The 20,793-nt window shown below is 46.7% G+C and overlaps 1 protein-coding gene across 1 annotated transcript; it reads left to right on the top strand.

The window, feature by feature from the left end:
• The first annotated feature begins 20,081 nt into the window (after window positions 1-20,081).
• On the top strand, window positions 20,082-20,489 carry PIRT (phosphoinositide interacting regulator of transient receptor potential channels). Its single transcript, XM_077163130.1, has one exon. It carries the CDS (start codon window positions 20,082-20,084, stop codon window positions 20,487-20,489), a length of 408 nt encoding a protein of 135 aa, XP_077019245.1.
• Window positions 20,490-20,793: the final 304 nt, after the last annotated feature.

Genomic DNA, 20,793 nt, shown 5'->3' with positions numbered 1-20,793 from the left:
TAACAAACGGATCTGAACATAAAGTCAGAGGCATCTACAGAGAAGCAAGCGATAGCCTCAAAAGCTTTCAAAGGCAACTGCCCTTGGAGGCTCCTTGCCTGCCTCCTACTCCCGCTTCTCCCAGCAGAGAAAGCTCATCTTTCACAGAGGACAGCCTACCCAGAAAAGCCGCCCAGCTTGACCCCCAGCCCAGTGGACAGGTGCACCCTCCTAGCTCTCTGCTTCCATAACCACTTATCACACACCAACCTTTCTTCCCAGTCTGGAAATTTCTTAATGATTTCACAGATAAGGAAGTCAAGATGTTCAGAGATGGAAGAATCCTATGCTTGTCTTAGTCTTTGGTTTCCCGGGATCACTCCTGGGAGAGCTTCTCCTCCGGACCTCAAAGGAAGCCCCTGTCCCAGCCGGATGATACTTACCATCGCATAAGGACGTAGCAAGGGCTCTCCCCCACCCTGCCCCCCACAACCCCTGAGTGACAATGGCTTGCCCACCCACCCCCAGGTTGGTGTGGAGGGGGGCAGGGGCCAATCCGGCTTTCAGAATCCTCCACAATTGTTTCAACCTCAGCATCTTGAGAACTGGCGACTCAACACCTCACACCCAGGTATAGAGGTGAAAACTCTTTCTCCCCCATTGCAGTGTCTTTCTTCCTTCTCTTATCAACACCATAACAGGGGCATAATCAGGAGAGAAGAGAGAAGCACGTGCAGCAGAGATGTCTGAGGCTGGGTGTGTCCTATGTGCTTGGCTTGCCTTTGTAGGGGGCTCCTAGCATTTTGGAACATATGCCCAACACATTGGAAAATTCCCAGACATATCCCTCCATCTTGGAACCAAGGCTGTTATAGAAGTCTACATGTGCCCCTCTCCAGAACAAACAGAACTCTCAGATCAGATTACAGACTGAACTAATAAAATCAGCTTACACTGATTCACCATTTGCCATCATTGACTGGGCACATTTCTTTACATGCATTTGCTTACTTAATTCTCACAAACCTGTATGTTACATATTTCCATTATCACCATTTTAAATATGAGAAGCTGAGGCACAGAAAGGTTAAGTAACTTTCCCAAGGTTGCACAGCTAGTAAGTGGTTCTATTAGGTATAAATGATGTTACAGAAGGCAATCCAGATAGCCAACTACCCTAGATCCCTACACATAGCCAAAAAATAAATGGCATATGAAATAGCTACAAACATATTGCCTTCAGAGAGACAAAGATTGTGACATGCATTAATTTCAGAATCCTTCCCCTTAAGGTTGGGGCCCAGAAAGCGTTTGCTGAATTCTAAAACCCATGCCCACTTCAAGCTCCCTACCATAGATAGTTGCTATGCGAGAGGTAGTTCATTAATATGGTACTGGCAAGAAATTGTTCTCAACCCAACAGACTTCTTGAATCCTTTTAGATGTTTCTTCCTTCCTTGCCTCCCATCTCCTTTGTTCCTGTACATATCCCTCTCCCCTTTTCTTCCCCTGTCCCCACATCAGTCACGCCAGTGGTCTCGTAGTTTCCTTCAGTATAGGGTGAGAGAGAGTGGAAGCTGCAGGGACAGAACAATCCACTGTGCACTTCCAGAGACCACATCCCTGGATGATTCATTCATTCATTCATCCATTCATTCATTCCACATATTGAAAAACAGCAAATACTGGGCAAGGTGCTGGGAGAGAAAGATGAGCAGGGATTTGGGGGACTGGGAGAAGAATGGATACGAAGACACCTTGCAGTCTCTAGAGGAAGACTAGAGAGGAAGGCTAGAAATGGGGTATGATCTTGCCTTCCTCACCCCTTAGCTCTTATGTCTCTGCTCTCAGGGCTGGTGGCTCAGCAGACTCACGGGAACCTGAGTCTCTCAGACCCATGAACCCCAAACCCCAGCCTCCTCTCTGCTTCTACTTCCACATCACTCCTGACCTTCCATCTATCCAGCTTTCTTCTCCCTCCCCATGGTCACCACTTTTATTGCCTGCCCCTCTCTCAGAGGTGGTCCAGGGTTTGCAGAGAGGTTCTAGCTCTGCGTTGAGCATTTGGGCAGGTTATTGCCTCTCCCTGAACTTCACTGTCCTCGTGTGCAAAGTGGTGATGATTGTGTGGACTTCAGGGGGTGGGGGTGGGGGGCTATTGTGAGCATTTCGTAAGATAAGTCTGAAGCTGTTATTGAAGTCTACATGTGTCCCTCTCCAGATTTTGTATCAGTTACCTATTGTGTCACAAATTACCCAAAACTTAGCTAACATAGTAATAATTTTTTTTTGGAGGTCAGGAATTGGGGAGCAGCTCAGCTGGATGCTTCTGGCTTGGGTTCTCTCGTGAGGATGCAGCCAAGATGCTGGCTGGTGCTGCAGGCGTCTGCAGGTCTGACCTGGGTGGAGAATCTTCTTCCAAAGAGACCCGTTGCATGGCCGGCGCTTGGCTGCTGGCTGCTGGCAGGAGACCTCAATTCTTCACCGCACTGGACGGCTCCGGAAGGCTACTTGAATGTCCTCGCAATAGGAGAGCTGGCTTTCTCCAGAGGGAGTGATCCAAGAAAGAGCAAGGCAAGAAGGAATTTTAAAAACCCAGCCTCGGATGTTCTGCCCATAGGTTCTGCAATATCCTATTGACAACACAAGCCAGTTCCCCTACTCAGTAGGAGCAATGCTGTCAGGAGGTGAGACTCTTTGGAAGCCGTCTTGGGTACTGGCTACTATAGGTTCTCACATGGGTAGGTACCCAACAAACGTCAGCTTCCCTCTTCCCTGTTTTAGCCACTCTGCCCATTTCTCTGAACAGCAGTCATGATCATCAAAGCCTGCACTGAACAGCACTGGTGTAGCCTTCAACTCATCACCACCGCCATCGCCATCACACACCTCCACCCGCTCAGAAACTCAAGATCTTCTGACTTCCAAGCCTAGGTTAGGAGCTAGCAACCCTGCCCAGACACCACCCTAATACACATCTCTACCAAAACTCGAAGACAGACTGCAGAGCAGCTTCATTAATTTTGCACAAGATTCATCTAATAGCAGCCGAGCAAGGCTGAGAAAGCCACGTGACGCGTGCCTGTGCCAGCAGCCTGCAAAGGGTTAATCCATTAGCCCATATTCTGGTGAGCTCATCCCTGCCGGAGCCTGCTCAGTTGCTTGGATTCACTACACACTGGCTTCTGGATGGGGCCAGGAGCCCTTTCTCTGGCTGGGATGAAGGATATGAGTGGACAGTCATCGCCGGCTCCCTCCCTGCCTGAGCACCAAGTGATTCCCAGCTCCTCCACTCTTCCCTGGGACACCGAGGACAGTAAGTAAGGAAGGGGGCTTCCCCTGTTCTTCCTTCCAGTTCCCTGGAGGAACCAGCTGGCTGTAACTTTGCTGTAGAGTGTGCAGTCTTTGAACTGGAGTTGGGAGGCAAACGAGAATGATGGGCAGAGGAGACAAGCCAAGTCTTGGAGGAGGGCAGGGGTGGGGTTGGACACAGCTGCCAACAGGCTGGTGGGCACTGCCCAACAAGAATCCTGGCAGAGAGTGGTGGCAGAGGGAGGAGGGGACATGCCCTCTGCTCTGTGTGCCTGGGAGAGTGGAAGATGTGTGCAGAGAGCTGCTTCTACCCTACAATATAAGGCATCCAGCCTTCACTCTTGGAAGCCACTGCGGGGAAGGGGTGGACAGGGGCTTAGCTCCCAAACCTAGGATGAGGCAGGGGCCAAAGATTCAGACATTGAGGTGCAAGGTCTCGCTCAGATGCCAGAGCATGGGCTGTCTCCTCCCTCCTGCAGGTGCGGCAGACTCCCAGGACAGGGAAGCAAGGTGCAGCACGCTGGCTCAGACAGGCTTTATCTCAGAAAGAGGGACCAGGGCAGGCCAGCCAAAAGTGGCTCCGTCCCCATGGGCGCATGGAGTGCCGTACTCAAGCAACATTCAGGCAAAGCCAGGGAATGCTCCATATCTTATCACCTAATAAGTTGTTTTCCTCCTGTCACTGGCAGGGCCCTGGTACCCTGCATGGTGTGAAGAGGGAGGTGAGTGGCTCCTTCTAGGTTGAGGATGACCGTTGGGAAACTTTGCTTCCTAAAAGTGCTAGCCTCACCCAGGAGCAGGCAATAGACGGTTGGCCGCAGTGACACCGGCAGCATATTCAGAAAAGCCCCAGCCTCTGTTTTATCAGCTCAGGCACTGGACCCCATTCACACAATGGAGGGGCGGATGGACTTCCCCAAGTGCTGGTGCCTATTGCAGGGAGGGCAGAGAGAGAAGAGAAGTGGAAGATAAGAGACCCTGAGGAAGGGCCCTGACGAGCTGAATGGGGCATCGGTGGGGCATCCAGTGGGAAAAGGAAGAAGACCTGGCCACTCCTCAGAAGGTTCACAAACAACCTCGCTCCAGGGTTGTCCTCAGGAACAATATTTTTTTTTTCCTGCAATTCCCACTTTGAGGCTTGCCCTGCTTGCTGGGGCCTGTTCTCCCCACTCTGAAGTAATGCATGCGCTCTCTCTCCTCTGCTTGGCAAAAGAGGCTGCTTTCAGCCCTTGTATTTCCCAGAATAGCCCAGCTCCTATCAGGACTCCGGGTGGAGGGAGCTAGGGAGGAGTAGCTTGGGAAGAAGTGGGACCATTGCAGACCCAAACACTCAGGACCCTCTTAGGGTATTAGGGGATAGCATATGACATAACACAGGACACCCAGTCCGATTGGAATTTCACATAAACAACGAATCGTTTTTGCAGTATAAATACATCCCATGCAGTCTTTGGGACATACTTATGCTGAAACATTATTTGTTATTTTTCTGAAATTAAAGGTTAACTGGGCATCCGGGCAACCCTATGAATACTGACCATGCTTCAGCACATTCAAAAGAGGGTGAGGTCAGGGGAGGGCTGGAAAGCACGTTTGGAGTCAGGATCTGAAGGTATAGGGCTGGTAGGATGCTAGGGAGGAAGGGAGTGAGGAAAAAAGAGAAGGAAAAACGGCAGGGCTCCACCCTTTAGGGAGCATGGTGCAGTATTTAAAAGACCAGGATTTGGATCGAACAGCTTTGAGCCTCAATTTCCTGATTTGTCAAAATGGGAATGATAATAAGACAACTGACCTCACAGATTAGAAGATATGTCCTGAGAGGAGGAAGTGGCATGTGTGAGATGATGATGGTGGCCACTCTGTGGCCCCTCGGCCAAGGGTCCCTTGTTGCTTTGCTGACTCCAGCTCAGGACCCCCAGCCTCAGCCTCCAAAGACCCAGCAGCTCCCCCCAGCAGTCCCAGGCCTAGCCCCAAGGCAGCTGCCAGTTTAGTTCTATTCCCTGGCTATGCCTCATCTCAAGTGTCTGCCCCCACTCATGGGTCCTCCAACTTGAAGAGAAAATCAAAAGCAGGAAAGACGTGAACCAGAGCTAGATGAGCTCCAAAAGTCACCTTCCAATCCTTGTTGCTACTTATTCATTGGGCAACTTTGGGCAAGTCACTCAACCCTCTGAGCCTGTTTCCTCACCTGCCAAATGGGATAATAATTGAGCCTTCCTCACTGATGTTTCAGGAGGATTAAATTAGACCATACCAATGGATAAAGCACTTAGTACAGCTCCTAGCACATGGTAAGACTGCAATATAAACAGTAGTTGTTATTATTGTATGAAAAGTATTGACCCTCCCAGAGGACATCGTTTACTTTTCCTTTGGAGAAACAACTCAGGATACCTTGGAGTCTTTAAGAACTTAGATCAGCAGAAGGCAATCAGTCTTAGCAAGTTGGGCGGTAGATCCAAGGGAGGAGGAGGAGCTAGTTAAAATGCTCCCCCTCCTACCTGCCTCCTTCACAGCTCTTCCCATCGTACCACCCTTGCACTAAGACCCAAGGGCAACTGCTTACAAAAGTCCCAGTGGGGGAGGGATGGGAAATGTACCTTGGGGTTGCAAACCCTGGCCAAGTTCTCACCTGATATAGCCCCAACCAAAAACTTGAAAGAAAGCAAGTTTGCAGAGTAAACTCTACTTTGCAAACAGCAAGCAAAGCCCTCTCCTTCCTCTCCTGAGATAGAGCCCCTGTTTATTTTGTCATTTAACAAAAGTTCTGAGTCCCTAGCCTCAGCAAAGCTCTGAGCTACCTGCTGGAGAGATTAAGGTGTTAAGACCCAGCTCCAGCCCTTAAGGAACCTAGAAGAGAATAAAGAGCTTCCAGCCCCGAATGCATCGAGACATACAGCTGGTCATCTCCAGGGCCTTAAAGCTGTCACTTTCCTTAAGTGGGACATTTTAGACACTTGGGAATCTACTGAGGGGAAAAGGATTTGGCCCTTCCTCTCTTGAACATTAATTTTGCACACTAGCTCGCATAATCCTCACCACTTAACCAAATTTGAAGGGATAAATATGAGTGCATAAAAGAAAAAAGTTAAATGTACTATTTTCCAGCCACTTCTCTCCCATCTCATTTGAGATGTCCGTTCACCTCATTTGTCTCCATGTTGCTGACCAAGCAAACGTGCTCCCATGGTTTCCTCTGCAGGCAGAGACCATCTTAGACATGTTGGCAACTCTCAGTGCCCAGTACACAGAAGTTGTTGAAAAGTGTTTGTTGAAGCATTGAGCATTGTATAATGGCCTGGGAAAGACAAAATCAATGGCCAAATGCTGAAGTGGTGTGTGTAGGCATGGTCTTGGAATATGTGGACAATTGCAAATATACATAGCAGATAACTAGACTCATTCTAACAAGACTGAGTCAGCCCTATTTGGTCCTTTCCTGCTGAATGCTACTGTTTGGTCAACTATACCCAGACTTTTCTCTGTCCAGGATCCTCTGACTTCCTAAAAGCTTGTGTTTCCCAGTTTTTCTTCAAAGGATGCTATATTCCGGGAGCCATGTTGAAATTCTTCTTTCTCCTCCTTCCTTCTTCTTTCTCCCTGTCCCTCCCCTGTCTCTCTCTCCCCTGTCTACAATCTGTCCATGAAGTTCCTTCTCACCTTCTCTTCCTCTCAGGATCTCCTCTTCCTCAGAATCAGTTATGCAATCTCTCCCACAAAAGCCCTCACTCACAGATTTCCCTTTAACTCCTCTGCCCTTTGCTGGGATCACTTGTCCCTCGTCCTTTCCCCTACTTTCTGAGCAGTGGAAAGAACACTGGCTTTGGAATAAGAGAAATCTTGATTCAAATGCTGTCCCTACCCCTTGTAAACCTTAAGCAAATTATCAAATCAGAGCAGTAAGGAAACTCACACTTATTGAAGTCTTTACCCTACTTGATCCCCTTTACACTACTTTAAGTAGATACTCTTGAGTTCATTTTAGATGAGTCTATTTTAGATGGAGAAATAGAAGGTCACGGATATGAAATAATTTTTCCAAAGGTGACACTGCTAGTAAGAATCATGAATTAAACTCAACCTGTCTGATATCCAAAGCCTGAGATGCTATGTGTTTGCAAGACTTTCCAGTATACAAATGTGTGTTTGGGGTTGGAATGGATATAGGAGAAACAAGGATCAACCGTGGTTTGTCCCAGACTCCGCAGTTCCCCGGAGTTGCTAGAGCAAGAGGTCAAGGGAGCAAGAGGAAGAGAGAGATTTGGTGGTCTCCTAATGGTAACTAAGACCAAGGTTAATAAAAACTTTTGGTTGTGGCTTCCCCTTCTCTAAGCCTCAGGTACTTCATCCATTAAGTGGAGGAAATAATAAACTATTGGGTCATTGTGAAGATTAAGTGAGAGGACATAAGGAGTTGGGCAGATCATGGTTTGTTTTATGTTTCACTTTTCAATTTACAAAATTTCAATTTTATATAAGATAAACCAAAGAGTACCATGGATCCTGACAAACCATCATATGGCTTCAAAAATTATCAACATTTCTTTCATTCTTGGCTTCACTATGTCTCCACCAACTCTTCACCCCACCCACTTGATCATTATTACTATTACTAAGATTTTTACAGGTTTTTTTTTTCAGTATAATTCACACTCATTGGAATGTAGAAATCGTAGTGTATCATTTTCACAAATGGATAATCCCATGTAATCCACACGACGTAAGGGATAGAACATTTCCATCCACCCTGGAAAGTTCCGATCTCTTCCAGTTAGTCCTTCCCTGCTCCCCCTGCCCTAAGAAGAGACAGCCACTGTTCTCAGTGTTGTTCCCTTAGATTAGTTTTTGCAGGTGATAGAATGTCACATGAGTGGAAATATACAATATATGCACTTTTAATATCTGATTTATTTCATGCAGCATAATGTCTATGAGACTCACCCATGTTATTTTTATATCAAAAGTAAGCTTCTATTGTTGAGTAATATTCCATTTTGTGAAGATAAAACAATCTGTTTATCCTTTTTTCTGTTGATGAGCATTTTAGTTGTTCTCAGTTTTGAGCAATTGTGAATAAAGACACATGAATATTTTTAAACAAGTCTCTTTGTGAACATATGTTTTCATTTCTCTTAGACACAATATCCAGGAGTGGAATTACTGAGTCAGTGGGTAGGTATAGGTTTAACTTCATAAGAAACTACTAAACACTCTCTTAAAGTGGCTGTATCATTTTTATATTCCTACCTGTAACATATAAGAGCTTTGGTTTTTCTACATCCTCACCAAAATTTGGTACTGTGAGGTTTTTAAATTATAGCCATCCTAGTGAATGGGGAGGGGGGATTTCTCACTGTGATTTTTTTTTTTTAATGGGTAGGCTCCAGGAATCGAACCCAGGTCTCTGGCATGGCAGGCGAGAATCCTGCCACTGAGCCATTGTCCTACCATCCTCTCGTTGTGATTTTAATTTGCATTTTCAAGTTGACTATCAATGTCAAGCTCTTTTTATTCAAGCTCTTTTTATTGATTTCTTGGCCATTTGTTTGTTTTCCTTTGTAGTGGGTGGGTTCAAATCTTTTAACCATTTTTTTAATTGGGTTATAAGTCTTTTGATTATTCAGCTACAAATCCTCTGACAGATATGTTTTGAAGATGTTTCTTCCTAGCCTGTAGTTTGTTTATTCATTTCCTTCACAGTATCTTCTGATGAGCAGAAGTTTGAAAATTGTGCTGAAAGCTATTTTATTAATATTTTTTGTCTCTCCTGGTTATTGTTTTCTTTATCTTATCTAAGAAATATTTGATGCATCTGAATAACAAAATACTTTCCTATGTTTCTCCTAAAAGCTTTATATTTCTAGCTTTTATGTTTAGGTTAGGTCCATGATCCAATTCAAATTAATATTTGTTTTTGATAAGGCTGGGTAGAGTTTCATCTTTTTTTCCCCATATGAATATCCAGTTTTCCCAGCACTGCTTCTTGAAATGACTTTTCTTTTGAATTGCTTTGAATTCAATTGAATTGCTTTGACACATTTGTTGAAAGTCAGTTGTCCTCTATACTTTTTCTGTCCTTTTCCCCTTCCCTTTCCTTGACTTATGTCTGACACCCCAAGCACATCTCCCCTTAATTCATAAATAAGTCTTTCTTCAAACCAGGAAAGAGGGCCAAGGCTACACAGCCAGGTAATCATCACTTGGGGATCCTGGGCATTTAAGCCGATGGCTCAGGAGGATCCCCAGACCCTCTCACAACCAGGCCAAGGCCAAGTGTGGGGGTAGCCCCTTCACCTAGTACCACTGCTGGAGCGAATCCTACCACTGGCCTCCCACTGAGCTGGCATCCCTTGGCAGTCTGATCCCTCCAAGGCCAAGAGAGTCCTGGACTTCTTGCAGAGGGTTCTTCAGAAATCAACTCTTTCCCCTTTCCATGCAATTCTGATGTCTTTGAGAAATGCCCTAAATACAGCTCTGGCAGTGTGCTCGCCCCTCACTCTTGTCCAAGTCTCTCAGAGTCAGCCTAAATATAGGAATGCTGCTCTTGTCTGGCCTCAAACTCACTGAGACTGAAATTTTAGGGCACCAAAAGACAGAGACCAACCTAAAGGGTGTGACACTGGCCCTTTATTCCCTGTAAAACACAGGTCATCTGCCCTCTGCCTACAGGTAGTAAAATCCACCCATGCAAATGAGTCCAGGCCCCAGAACAGGTAAGAGGCAGCTGCTACCTGCAACTGTGCCTTTGCCACTCCATCCAGGGGAGGGGAACCAGGTTGGAAGGTTGGTTTTGTTCATCTCCACAAGGGGAGGAACTGAGTTGGAGTGACAGTCAATGGCAGCCTTCTTACCTCTTTGTCTAAAAGAGACAGTAAAAAGGAACTGATTTCTAGACAAAGGGCACCCTTTATAATTCTCTCATCCCTTATTGCAGTGATAGCTGATCTCCTAAGGAATGAGACCACCCATCCTTGAGAGACTTTCCTTAAGAACAATAAGGAAAATGGTTTAGCAGTTCCTCAAAAAGTTAAACATAGAATACCATATAACCAGGCAACCTCACTTCTTGGTATACACCCAAGTAAATTAAAAGTGGGGACTTGGACAGATAGTTGTATGCCAGTGTTCACAGCAGCATCATTCACAATCGCCAAAAGACGGAAGCAACCCTAATGTCCATCAACAGGTGAATAGATATATAAAACAGGGGATAGCTATACAGTGGAATATTATTCAACCCTACAAAAGAATGTTCTGATATTGTCACTACCTAGATGAACCTTGAAAACATCATACTGAATGAAATAAATCAGGCACAAAGGGACAGATATTGCATGATTCCACGTCTATAAAATAGCTAGAATATGCAAATTCAGAGACACTGAAAGGAAGACTACAGATTACCAGGAGTGGGGAGGGGAGAATTTGGGAGTTAATGGATAATAGGTAGAGGGTTTCAGTTTGGGGTGTTGGGGAGATTCTGGAAGGGATGGCTGTGAGGGTCGTGCAAGATTGTGAGTGTGATTAATCTCACTGAATTGAATGCTTGGGTGTGGTTGAGACTGGAAAGTTCATGTTATACATGTTTCCACAACTGAGGAACTAAAAGGAGACAGAGACCAAAGAGAAGGTAATAACTAAATGCAATACATGGTCGCCATACATGGTCCTGAGCTGGATCTAATAACGGAAGAGAAAATACCCAAAAGGACGTTACTGGGACATATGAAAAATTGGAATATAGACTATAAGTTTTTTTGTCTATGTTAAATTTCTTCAACTTGATAACTGGACTTAAAGTGGCTACATATGTGAATATCTTTATTCTTAGGAAAAATACGTGGAAGCATCAAGTGTTCAAGGAACATGATTTATACAACCTACTCTTCAATGTTTAGAAAATGGATGGATGGATGGATGGAAAGATAGAGAAGAGATAGAAAGAAAGAAAGATATAGACAAATAGATAGATAGATGATAGGTAGGTAGTAGATAGGTAGATAAAATGATAAAGCAAATGTGGCAAAACATTAAAATTTGGTGGATCTGGGTATTTGAGTGGAGATTATGTTGGGGTTCTCCATATGGATTTCATATTGCTTTTGCAACTGTCCTTATTTTTAAAAAACTAAGGTTGTGGCCAAATGAGGGAGGGCCTTGTAAGTCTCTCTCACACATCCTCACACACACTGTCCATCTATTGACCTTATGTGTTTCCAAGGCAAAGGAAAGAACCACCTCACAGTGATGTCAGAGGCTCTCAGGATTTCCCCGGACCATCCATCCAAGGATCCTTTCAATTGCTTTCTTTCATGCCCTCCAGGTCCCAAGGTCCCTCACAAACAAATTCCCCCATGTCCTCAAGCTCTTCATGATCACTGATTCCACCCTTTGATTAAAGTAAATCTGAGACTGTCCTAACAATGTGGCTCTCTGCCAAGAATGCCCATTCCTCCAAAGCCTCCCCAGAAAGATGCCAGTCATTCTTCCTCACCCCATACATTCCCAGGACAGCATCCTCTTGGCTCCCTAGTGCTATTTCCATTCTCTGCTCTCCATCCTCAGACAAAAGCCTCTGTTCCTTTGAGAACCCTGGCGGCCCCTATTTAAAGTTGCCAGATTTCACCAATAAAAATAGAAGACAACCAGTTAAATTTGAATTCCACATAAACAACAAATAATTATTAGTATAAACATGTCCTGTGCACTATAAGGGACATAGTTATATTTTTTAATTATCCATTATTTTATCTAAAACTCAGATTTAATTGGGCGTACTTCATCTGGCAACGCTATCTGTATTCCACCTCTCTCTGTCAACTGCTCACAATCAGCTATTTCCTTATTTTTTTAAGGACTCTACACTTGACCTCAGTCTGCTTCTCCAGCCAAGTCCTGCTGTTATCTTGAAAGATTTAACCCCTCTATAGGTCAAGAGTAGGCGAGACAGTAAATATTTTAGGCTCGTGCACCCTAAACATCGGTCCTCCTAGCCTGTGCAATGTCATATGGGCCCTTCCTTTTCTACAGCCTCCAGAATCCTCTACTGCCCACAGCAGAGAGGTCAGAGAAGTACCAGTCTAACCCCAAGTTGAGCCTCTGGCACAACTGCTCAACTTTGCTGTGATAGTGCAAAAGCAGCCAGGGACAAATGTAAATCCAATAGGTATGTCTGGCTTTCCATAAAACTATGTGCAAAAGCAGGCAGTGGGACAGATTTGGTCTCCACGCTGTTTGCCAACCCCTGGTACAGATACTCGTTCCCACAGGGTTACAGACACTGTACACTCTAGACTTTTCATTCCTTGACCTCTTCAATGCTAATGACCTTCAGATCACTTGACTGCAGACATCCCCTCCTTTGAGCCTCAGTTGGGCTGGCCAGAACTGCTCGGCTACCAGAACCCTAAAACCCCATATTGGGCTTCCGGGTGATAATCTTTCATCCTTTGACACCTAACTGGACAGAAGCATTGTTTTCTGCTTCATCGAGTCCTCCACACGTTTTACCCTCCTCTTTGCTTCCCAACTTTAGTCTTTCCCTGTTAAGCCTGGATTTGGTGGCCCTTTTCCTGACTGTGTCTGTCTAGCTGACACCCTCTAATCCCTTGCCCCATGGCCCCCCGCTTCAGATCCATCCAACAACATGCCCACCCCAAAACAACCTGACAGCCCCTCTTCTCTGCACCCACCCTGGGTCTGCAGAGTGCTAATAGAAAACATCACAACTCTACACATTGATGTTTTCCAGTTTTACCTGAGCCCTCCATACTCTTGGCGTTTACTGTGTTTCCCAAATCATCTCTCAATCCCATCTGCCTTTCGCTTCAATCTTCCTTCCCCACCACTAACCCCATCACTCAAAGGTAACCTTCCCTCCCACTTTACAGAGGGAGTAAAAGCCATCAGGAACTCCCCAAATCCCTGCTCACCTCGTCTACAAAGTGAACTGAACCTGCTCCCATAAACTTTGGTGTTCCCTTGGGGTACAATGGCTACCTCCTCCCACCACAGCACGGACCTCAGCCTTTCTTGTCTGCACAGTAACTGCTCTAAGGTCTCCCTCTTCTTGGCATTAATTTTGCTAAACTCTCTTTTATCTTAAAGAGAAAAAAAAAAAAGAAAGATTGGGAAGGGGGGGGAAGAAAGAGGAGGGGAGGGGCTACCTCCCTCAGCCTTCTTTTCCTCCCCATTCAGTCTTCTGGAAAGAGTTGTCCGTGTTTCCTGGCTTCCCTTTCTTCCCACTTATACTTTCAGCCTGGTTCTCCCCATTCCTCTGAAATCTGAATCCACCTAATAGGAAGTAGAAGCCAACTGTTCACATCGCTTTCAGGAGACAAAGGGGGAAGCTCCCTTCTCATTCTCTTAGCACAAGGGTGATGGCATTGATGTGTCCTTGAGGGGAAGGGACTCTCCAGGGAAAACCTGCTGGTCCGGATGGCAGGCCACAGATCTCTAAGGATGGGCCTGTTCATGGGAGAAGAGAACTAGATGGCTTCACACTGAGGCAAGAGTCAGCAATGGGGTTATTAGTTTTCCATTCTGAGCCTGAGGTTAAGAAGGGATGACATTCTGCAGCAAAACCCCAGCCTAGGCCTAGGGACTCTAGAAAAAGCAATGTCCGCCTCCCTTCTTCTTTTTCTACCAATTTCCAGATGCTCTGAGCCTTGGGTTTAGACTGGTACTCCTCTGACCTCTCTGCTGTGGGCTGTAGAGGATTCTGGAGACTGTAGAAAAGGAAGGGCCCATATGACATTGCACAGGCTAAGAGGACTGATGTTTAGGGAGGAGGATGTATGGGGTGGCTGCAGAATCTCATGCAGTATTATCCAAAGAGCAAAGGATGGCTGCAGGGCACTTAACTCTTCCTAGAAATGGCAAGTCAGCCAAACAGTATGAGCCCCAGGGCTGGCAGGTATGAGCTGGGGATCTGTCCACAGGTGGCAGAACTCTGACCTACAGGCTGGGCTTCAGGGACTGCCCCAGTCCTGGACCTCGTGGAGCAAGCACAAGCCTGCAGGGTTCAGACCCATGGCCCAAAGCAACAATGGGGACCAGAACTGTTCTCCCTAAGCTGCAAGCCCATGCCTGGCACTTCTGCAGGGAGGACTTATTCCAACGCACACAGTGGAGGACCCTTGAGGTTGTAAAATCCTGGTCTCATGTGCTCCTGGAGCTGGGTGGGACTAAGTCTCCAAGAACGGAAATGTGGCATGACAGGGGTGGGGGGTGGGGAGTTTGAAGACCCTCCAGCCCCTGTGCCCCAGGATGAGTTTGAAGCCCTTCCCTCTGGGAAACAGTTTAGTATAGCTCAGAGAGGAAATGCATCTTCCCCAAGGCCACACAGCTTGGGAATGGCAGTTGGGACCCAAAGCAGCTGGGACGGCTGCATCCCAACCCAAACCGCAGGGAGCAGAATCAGAACTGGAACTCCCAGCCCATGCATGGTTTTCTGAGTGTGTGTGTGTGTGTGTGTGTTGGGGGGGGGGTTCCCCTCTTCCAACATATATTTAAAATATCTTTCTTAGAGGAGGTGCAAGGGTAGTTCAGTGGTAGAATTCTCACCTGCTGTGAAGAAGACTCGGGTTCGATTACTGGTCCATGCACTTCCCAAACCAACAAAGAAACCAACAAAAATAAACAAACAAAATTCAACAAATGGTGCTGCTGTAATAATAGGATACTCACATGGAAAGAAAATGAAATGTGACCCCGCCATATAGCATGCAAAAAAAAATTAAAATATCTCATTAGAAAAGTTTGCCAACATACAAAAACAGAGACAACATTATAAAGAACTTCTATGCGTATATCACTCCCATATAACTATTTCTTAGCATTTCATCACATTTGATCTGGAGTTTAGTATTTTAATGTAAATCACAGCTTCATGACATTTCCTCACTCTAGGTTTCAAGGTGCAACTTCAAAACCATGACATTTCTTTCACAATATTGTTATCATACCTGATGAACCTTTTAAACCTTCAATGCCTTCCAATACCCAGTCTGCAGCCAAATTTCTCTAATTAGCCCCCTAAAATATCTTTGAACAATTGGTGTTCTCCTAAGCAGAATTCAAAGAAAGGAACATATTGCATTGAGTTGTATCTTTTTAATGATCATAGCTTAAACATTGTGTTGATGTATAATGTACACAGAGATAATGTATAATAAAACACAGTCGCACCATAAATGTGCCGCTTAAATGATACACGCCCAGGTACCAGCTGCCGGGTCAGAATGACAACATCGCCTGCACCCCAAAAGTCCCCCCCGTGACCTGTTCTGTCACCAGCCCCACCAAAGAGAAACACGCCAGACCTCTGACAGCATAAACTGTTTCACACGTTTTTGCATTTCGTATAAATGGAATTGTGCAGCACCTGTTCTCTCGGTGTCTGGCTCCTCTTGGGCAGTGGCGGATCTGGGAAGGTCATTGAGTTAATACATAATGTTGCAATTCCCCTGTTCTCACTGCTGGGTAGTCCCAGGGCCCTTTGCATCACCAGCCTGCTGCCCATTCCTCCTTAACCGTGTGCCTTGAAAAAGTCTCCACACTAAGATCTGTCTCCTAACAAGACCCAGTTGGCCCCCAGGGGAAAAGAAGCTGCTTTCCCTTCTCAAATTGCTTCTCCGGAGGTTGAGGTGATGCTCAGCTCTGTGGTTGGGGCAGGAGAGATAGTGCCCCAGCCTCTCTCGGGGTCTCGTCCCTTGTCCTCCCCTTTGGGGACCTCAAACGAAGGTGAGTGAGGAATCCCCTGAGACTAGAAGCCGAACCCTGGTAAGCCAATCTAAACCTGAGAAGATGGATCTTCACACGGGGCCACCCCGTCCTCCCACAGGGCTGCAGCATCCAACCCAATCCTCCATGAACCTGCAGAGGGCCCGGCAGGGGCCTGGGGCTGTGCCAGAAGGTGGAACAGTAAACCCAGTTTGAACCAGAGGCAGTTGGCAATCGAGGAAGGGAAGGAAAGCAGATACAGAGCTGTGGTCCTCAACCGGGGGTGATTTTAACCCCAGAGGACAGTTGGCAATGTTTGAGGACAATCCTGATTATCATGACTCCTTCCAGTGGGTGGAGGCCAGGGGCCTGCAATGCAAGGACAGCTCCCCACCACAAACAATTATCCCATCCCAAATGCCAGTAGCACTACTCTTGAGATATGCTGGTATAGGAAAAATAAAACAGAATCTGATTAGGACTCTAATAAAATATTAATAAAACTCATACAGCCCCCGAAGTGATTTATTTTTTTTTTTTAGGAACCTGGGTTCTCAGAATTCAAGCTTGATTTGCTACCTATCTAAAATAGCTTTAGAAGTCAGACCAACGCCTTCATTTCACAGACGAGAAAACAGAAAACCCAGAGAGAAAATAGTCCTAACAGCAACTGTGGCCATTTCTTGTTTGTCCATGATGTGTCAGATGAGGTAGCAGGGCTTTATGAAATTTGGTAGTCACGACAACCCCAGGAGGGAGATACTTTACCATTCTTATTGCATATATTGGGCTGGTAGAGCTCAGGAAGGTGATTAAAATGCCCAAGTTTCCATAGCTTAGAAGTAGCAAAGCTGGGTTCTAACAGGGTTCTCTGTAATTGCCACTGCAAGCAAGTTTAGCAAGTTGCTAGAACTTTGAACCAGTGGGCCTAATTATTCCCAGCTCAGCTCTCCCCTCCTACCTCCACTTGTTTATAGCTGCTCCTTGCCTCCCACCTGGCCACAGTTAAAGAGAGACAGACAGAGACAGTGAGTGGACCAGCTACAGATTCCCTCTACTTTAGTCACAGCCCTGGAAAGGCAGCCGTCTCTGCTCATTCATTCTCCCAAGGATCCAGCCTTCTCCCAAGAAAATCTACTAAACCAATGGCTCCCATTCCTTGGGACTCAACGGGCATTACAATTTCACTATATGCCCATCATTTACATAGAGTGGGCACATTTTTGTCTTGGCAAAGACAACTAAACCAATGAGCATATCCCATCTTGGGCATGTCATCAAAGAAATAATGTTTTAACACCAAGGAAAGAAGGAGGGACATCTCCTCCAAATAAGTGGAAACTTACGGAAAACTGGCAGGGGTGCTCTTACTGCCCACGTGGTGCCAGGGAATTAGGAATCTACCGTGTTGCATGTTTCAGCGAGAGGTTACTTTACTGCAGGGTAGAGGCCCAAAGTGGAAAGTGCAGGGATTCTCAGAGTCTCCGCAGTTATCCAGGCCCACCAGGGCATGGTGCAAGGGTCTTTGAGGGCAAAGACCATGAGTTTGGATCCCAGCACAGATAAATGGTTGTGAACGGTGGAGTTTTGGTCAAACTCCTCACTCTCAAAGGGACTCCGGCCCTGTCCCTGCAAGACAGGGTTAAGTTATCCCCTCCTCACGGGGACCCCATGCCTGCTTGCCTCACAGCCCAGGAATTCCAGCACGTGGTCCTGCCCCCCCAGAAATGCTTCTCGTTTGCTGCGGCAGCCCCACACCACCTGGGCACATCCTTCCCCACCAGTCCAGCCCTGGGCTCTAGCACAAAGTCTTCAGACTTCTCCAGGACCAGCCCTCCAAGGTCCGAAGGCGGCAGTCATGTCTGCCCTGGCGCTCTGTTGCCCAGTGATACAAATGGCTGCCGAGAAAGCAAATGCCACTGAGGATTGTAAGATATTCTCATGTGAAACCAGGTGACACCAACCCAGGGTTCCTGCTAGAGTCTCACACGCGCTCTGTGCTTGCTTTCCTTCCAGCCAGCACACAGGGCGAAAAGACAGCTTTGCTTACGTGCATACTGTTGGGTAGCTGTCTCCATCACGTAGCTTACGTGAATGCACCACAGGATCTAAAATGGAGCCCATGCCTGCATGCCTGTGTTACAAAAGCGCGTCCTAGGGTTTTTGTTTTGTCTTTTTTTCAAAGTCTTTGGATGCAGAGATCCAAATATCCTCTGTTTGCAGGAGTGTTTAGAGGAGCATATGAATGAGAATCTTTACATTCTGAAGGCACAGTTTCACAATTCTTCTTCCCTCGCTGTCAAAGAGGACGGAACTGTAATCCTGGATTCTCGAAAAACGGGAGCATTATGCTTCTAGGAGGGTGGGACGCCACTCTGGGTCCTCGGCGTGAGCTGCAGAGGGGAGAAATTAAGTTTTAAATGGGCGTTAGAGGAAGTATTGAAGGAGGAGATGGTCAACGAAAGACCCTCCTATGTGTGGAAGTGCCTTGGGGAAGTTCCAGAGCCTGGGCTTGGGGGTCCCCAGCTCCAGACACCATCTCCTTTATTCCAGAGACTAAGTCACATGGTTTCCAAAAATGTGACCACATGCGCACACACAGAGCTGGATCTGAGAAGGAAGGAAGGAAGGGAGGATTGCATTCATTCATCCACTTATTCAATGAAATGTATAAAGAATCTCTAGGGTGCAAAGCATTGTATTAGGCACCATGGAGACATTTCCAAGATGAATTAGGTGACGGCTTGATGAAAACCCGAAAGGGCACCTGGGCTGTCTCAGCCTCCCCTTCCTCCCAAATAAAACCTGCCTTCAGGAACGCAGCAGCTATCAGTCATATCCTATTGCCTTATTGTAAACGTATGGGCATTTGCCCTCATTATGGAATGAAAGATTTTAATCCCCCATTAAAGGAATTGGAGAGCACGTTCTTCAGAAGAGAAGGTTTGGCCAGCAAGTGACGTCTCCGAGTAGCTCTGAGGTCGCTCAGCACAGGGACTCAGTATATGGGCCTGGAGACCGGGAGCCCCAGTGGCAGTCAGCAAGGCAGATGAGCTCTGGGTGAGAAATCAAAATTAGCAGCAGGGCTAGATTGCATCACCTTAACAGGGCTGAAAGCGGGACATGGAAATGTGACTGAATGTAATTCACAGGAAGGGTTAGGAAGGGTGGTGTTTAGATGTTTAGATATAGGAGGCCACCCTCTCAACCCAAAGCATTGCTAGCTTGTGCTGATAAAGCACATAAAATCTCAGGTAGAGGCAATCAAAACAAGTTCTCCAGTTTAAACCTAGGCTGGTGTTTTGAGAGCAAGAACAGACTGTACTAGAATCTGTATCCCGTGACCTTGAACATGTTACTTTGCTTCTCTGAGCCATTACTTTCTCACCTGTAAAATGGGGCTGAGGCTCACTTAACTGGGTTGCCACAAGAACACAACTTGAGGAAGGGAGCGTTTAGTGCAGTGCCTGTCACATGGTAGTCACTTCACAGACACACATGTGTGTGTGCACGCACACAAAATGCTTTTAACCAGCCATCAGTACCATTAATGGATTGCTTGCCATCCGTCAGGTACTGTTCATGTATTATTATCTCATTTAACCCTTTAAAACATCCTAGGAGTTAAGTAATGTCACTATCCTCATCTTATCTATAAGAAGCACAAAGCAGTTAAGCAACTCACTCAAAATCACACAGCTAGAAAGTGGTCGAGTCTGAAAATGAAACACCATTCATTGAATAATCACTAGCCTTTTTTGTTTTTTGTTGTTGCTGTTGTTAAGTGGCATTCCCATCCCTGTTTTAAATACTGAAGGTAGTTCATTAGGATGATATATTCCTCTTCCATAAGCAAAAGTCACCACCAGCTTGGGTGGTCCCTTACGTATGTGGCTTTTGTCTGATTTTCTCTCTGGCTTTGGCACAGAAACCATGTGTCGCCCTCCGCCGAGAGCCAGCCTGAGATAGCTGCTGAGTGCAGGAAGGGCCTGTGAGGGTCCCTTTAGCTTCACCTTTGTCTCCAACTGTCGCCGCTCCTAGGTGCCCGGCCCTGAGGAAGCGTGAGGATGGAGGCTCTTCCCCCGGCCCTGGAGGTTGACGAGAAGTCCCCGGAGTCCAAGGACCTGCTGCCCAGCCAGACCGCCAGCTCTCTGTGCATCAGCTCCAGAAGCGAGTCCGTCTGGACCGCCGCCCCCAGGAGCAACTGGGAGATCTACCGCAAGCCCATCGTCATCATGTCCGTGGGCGGGGCCATCCTCCTGTTCGGAGTGGTTATCACCTGCCTGGCCTACACCCTGCAGCTGGGGGAGACGACAATGACGGTCCTCAGGATGACAGGGCCTGCCTTCCTGTCCCTGGGACTCATGATGCTGGTGTGCGGGTTAGTGTGGGTGCCCATCATCAAAAAGAAGCACAAGCAGAAACAGAAGTCGGTCTTCTTCCAGAACCTCAAGTCCTTCTTCCTGAATCGCTGATGGTGGGCCCATCCTCTGTTATCCCCACTGTCCTGCCACCCTCCTCCTAGACCAGGATTCAACATCCCCGCGTCCTCGGTGGGGTCTACCATGAGACTTCCCTGAACAAACACTCTTCCAGGGCCCATGGGAAAGACAGAGCTCAGGCTCCACCCGCCAAGGTGGCCCAGAGAAACTTTGCCGGGTACATCTCAAGTAGTCTCTTTGTTCTTGCTGATGCTTCCTTCAGGTCCAGGCAGAAGTCATCCTTTGTCATTGCTCTCATGCCCTGCTCCGGTATCCAGGCATCCTTCGTCTAATTTTC

This window comes from Tamandua tetradactyla, chromosome 6 (genome assembly GCF_023851605.1).
Source record: "Tamandua tetradactyla isolate mTamTet1 chromosome 6, mTamTet1.pri, whole genome shotgun sequence".
In the NCBI taxonomy this organism is placed as follows: Eukaryota; Metazoa; Chordata; class Mammalia; order Pilosa; family Myrmecophagidae; genus Tamandua; species Tamandua tetradactyla.
Note: the sequence above shows the minus strand (reverse complement) of the source record. Positions and strands in the feature narration are given on the sequence as shown.

Coding starts and splice junctions, on each gene's coding strand:
- PIRT (XM_077163130.1), top strand. CDS start 20,082: ATGGAGGCTCTTCCCCCGGCCCTGGAGGTTGACGAGAAGTCCCCGGAG.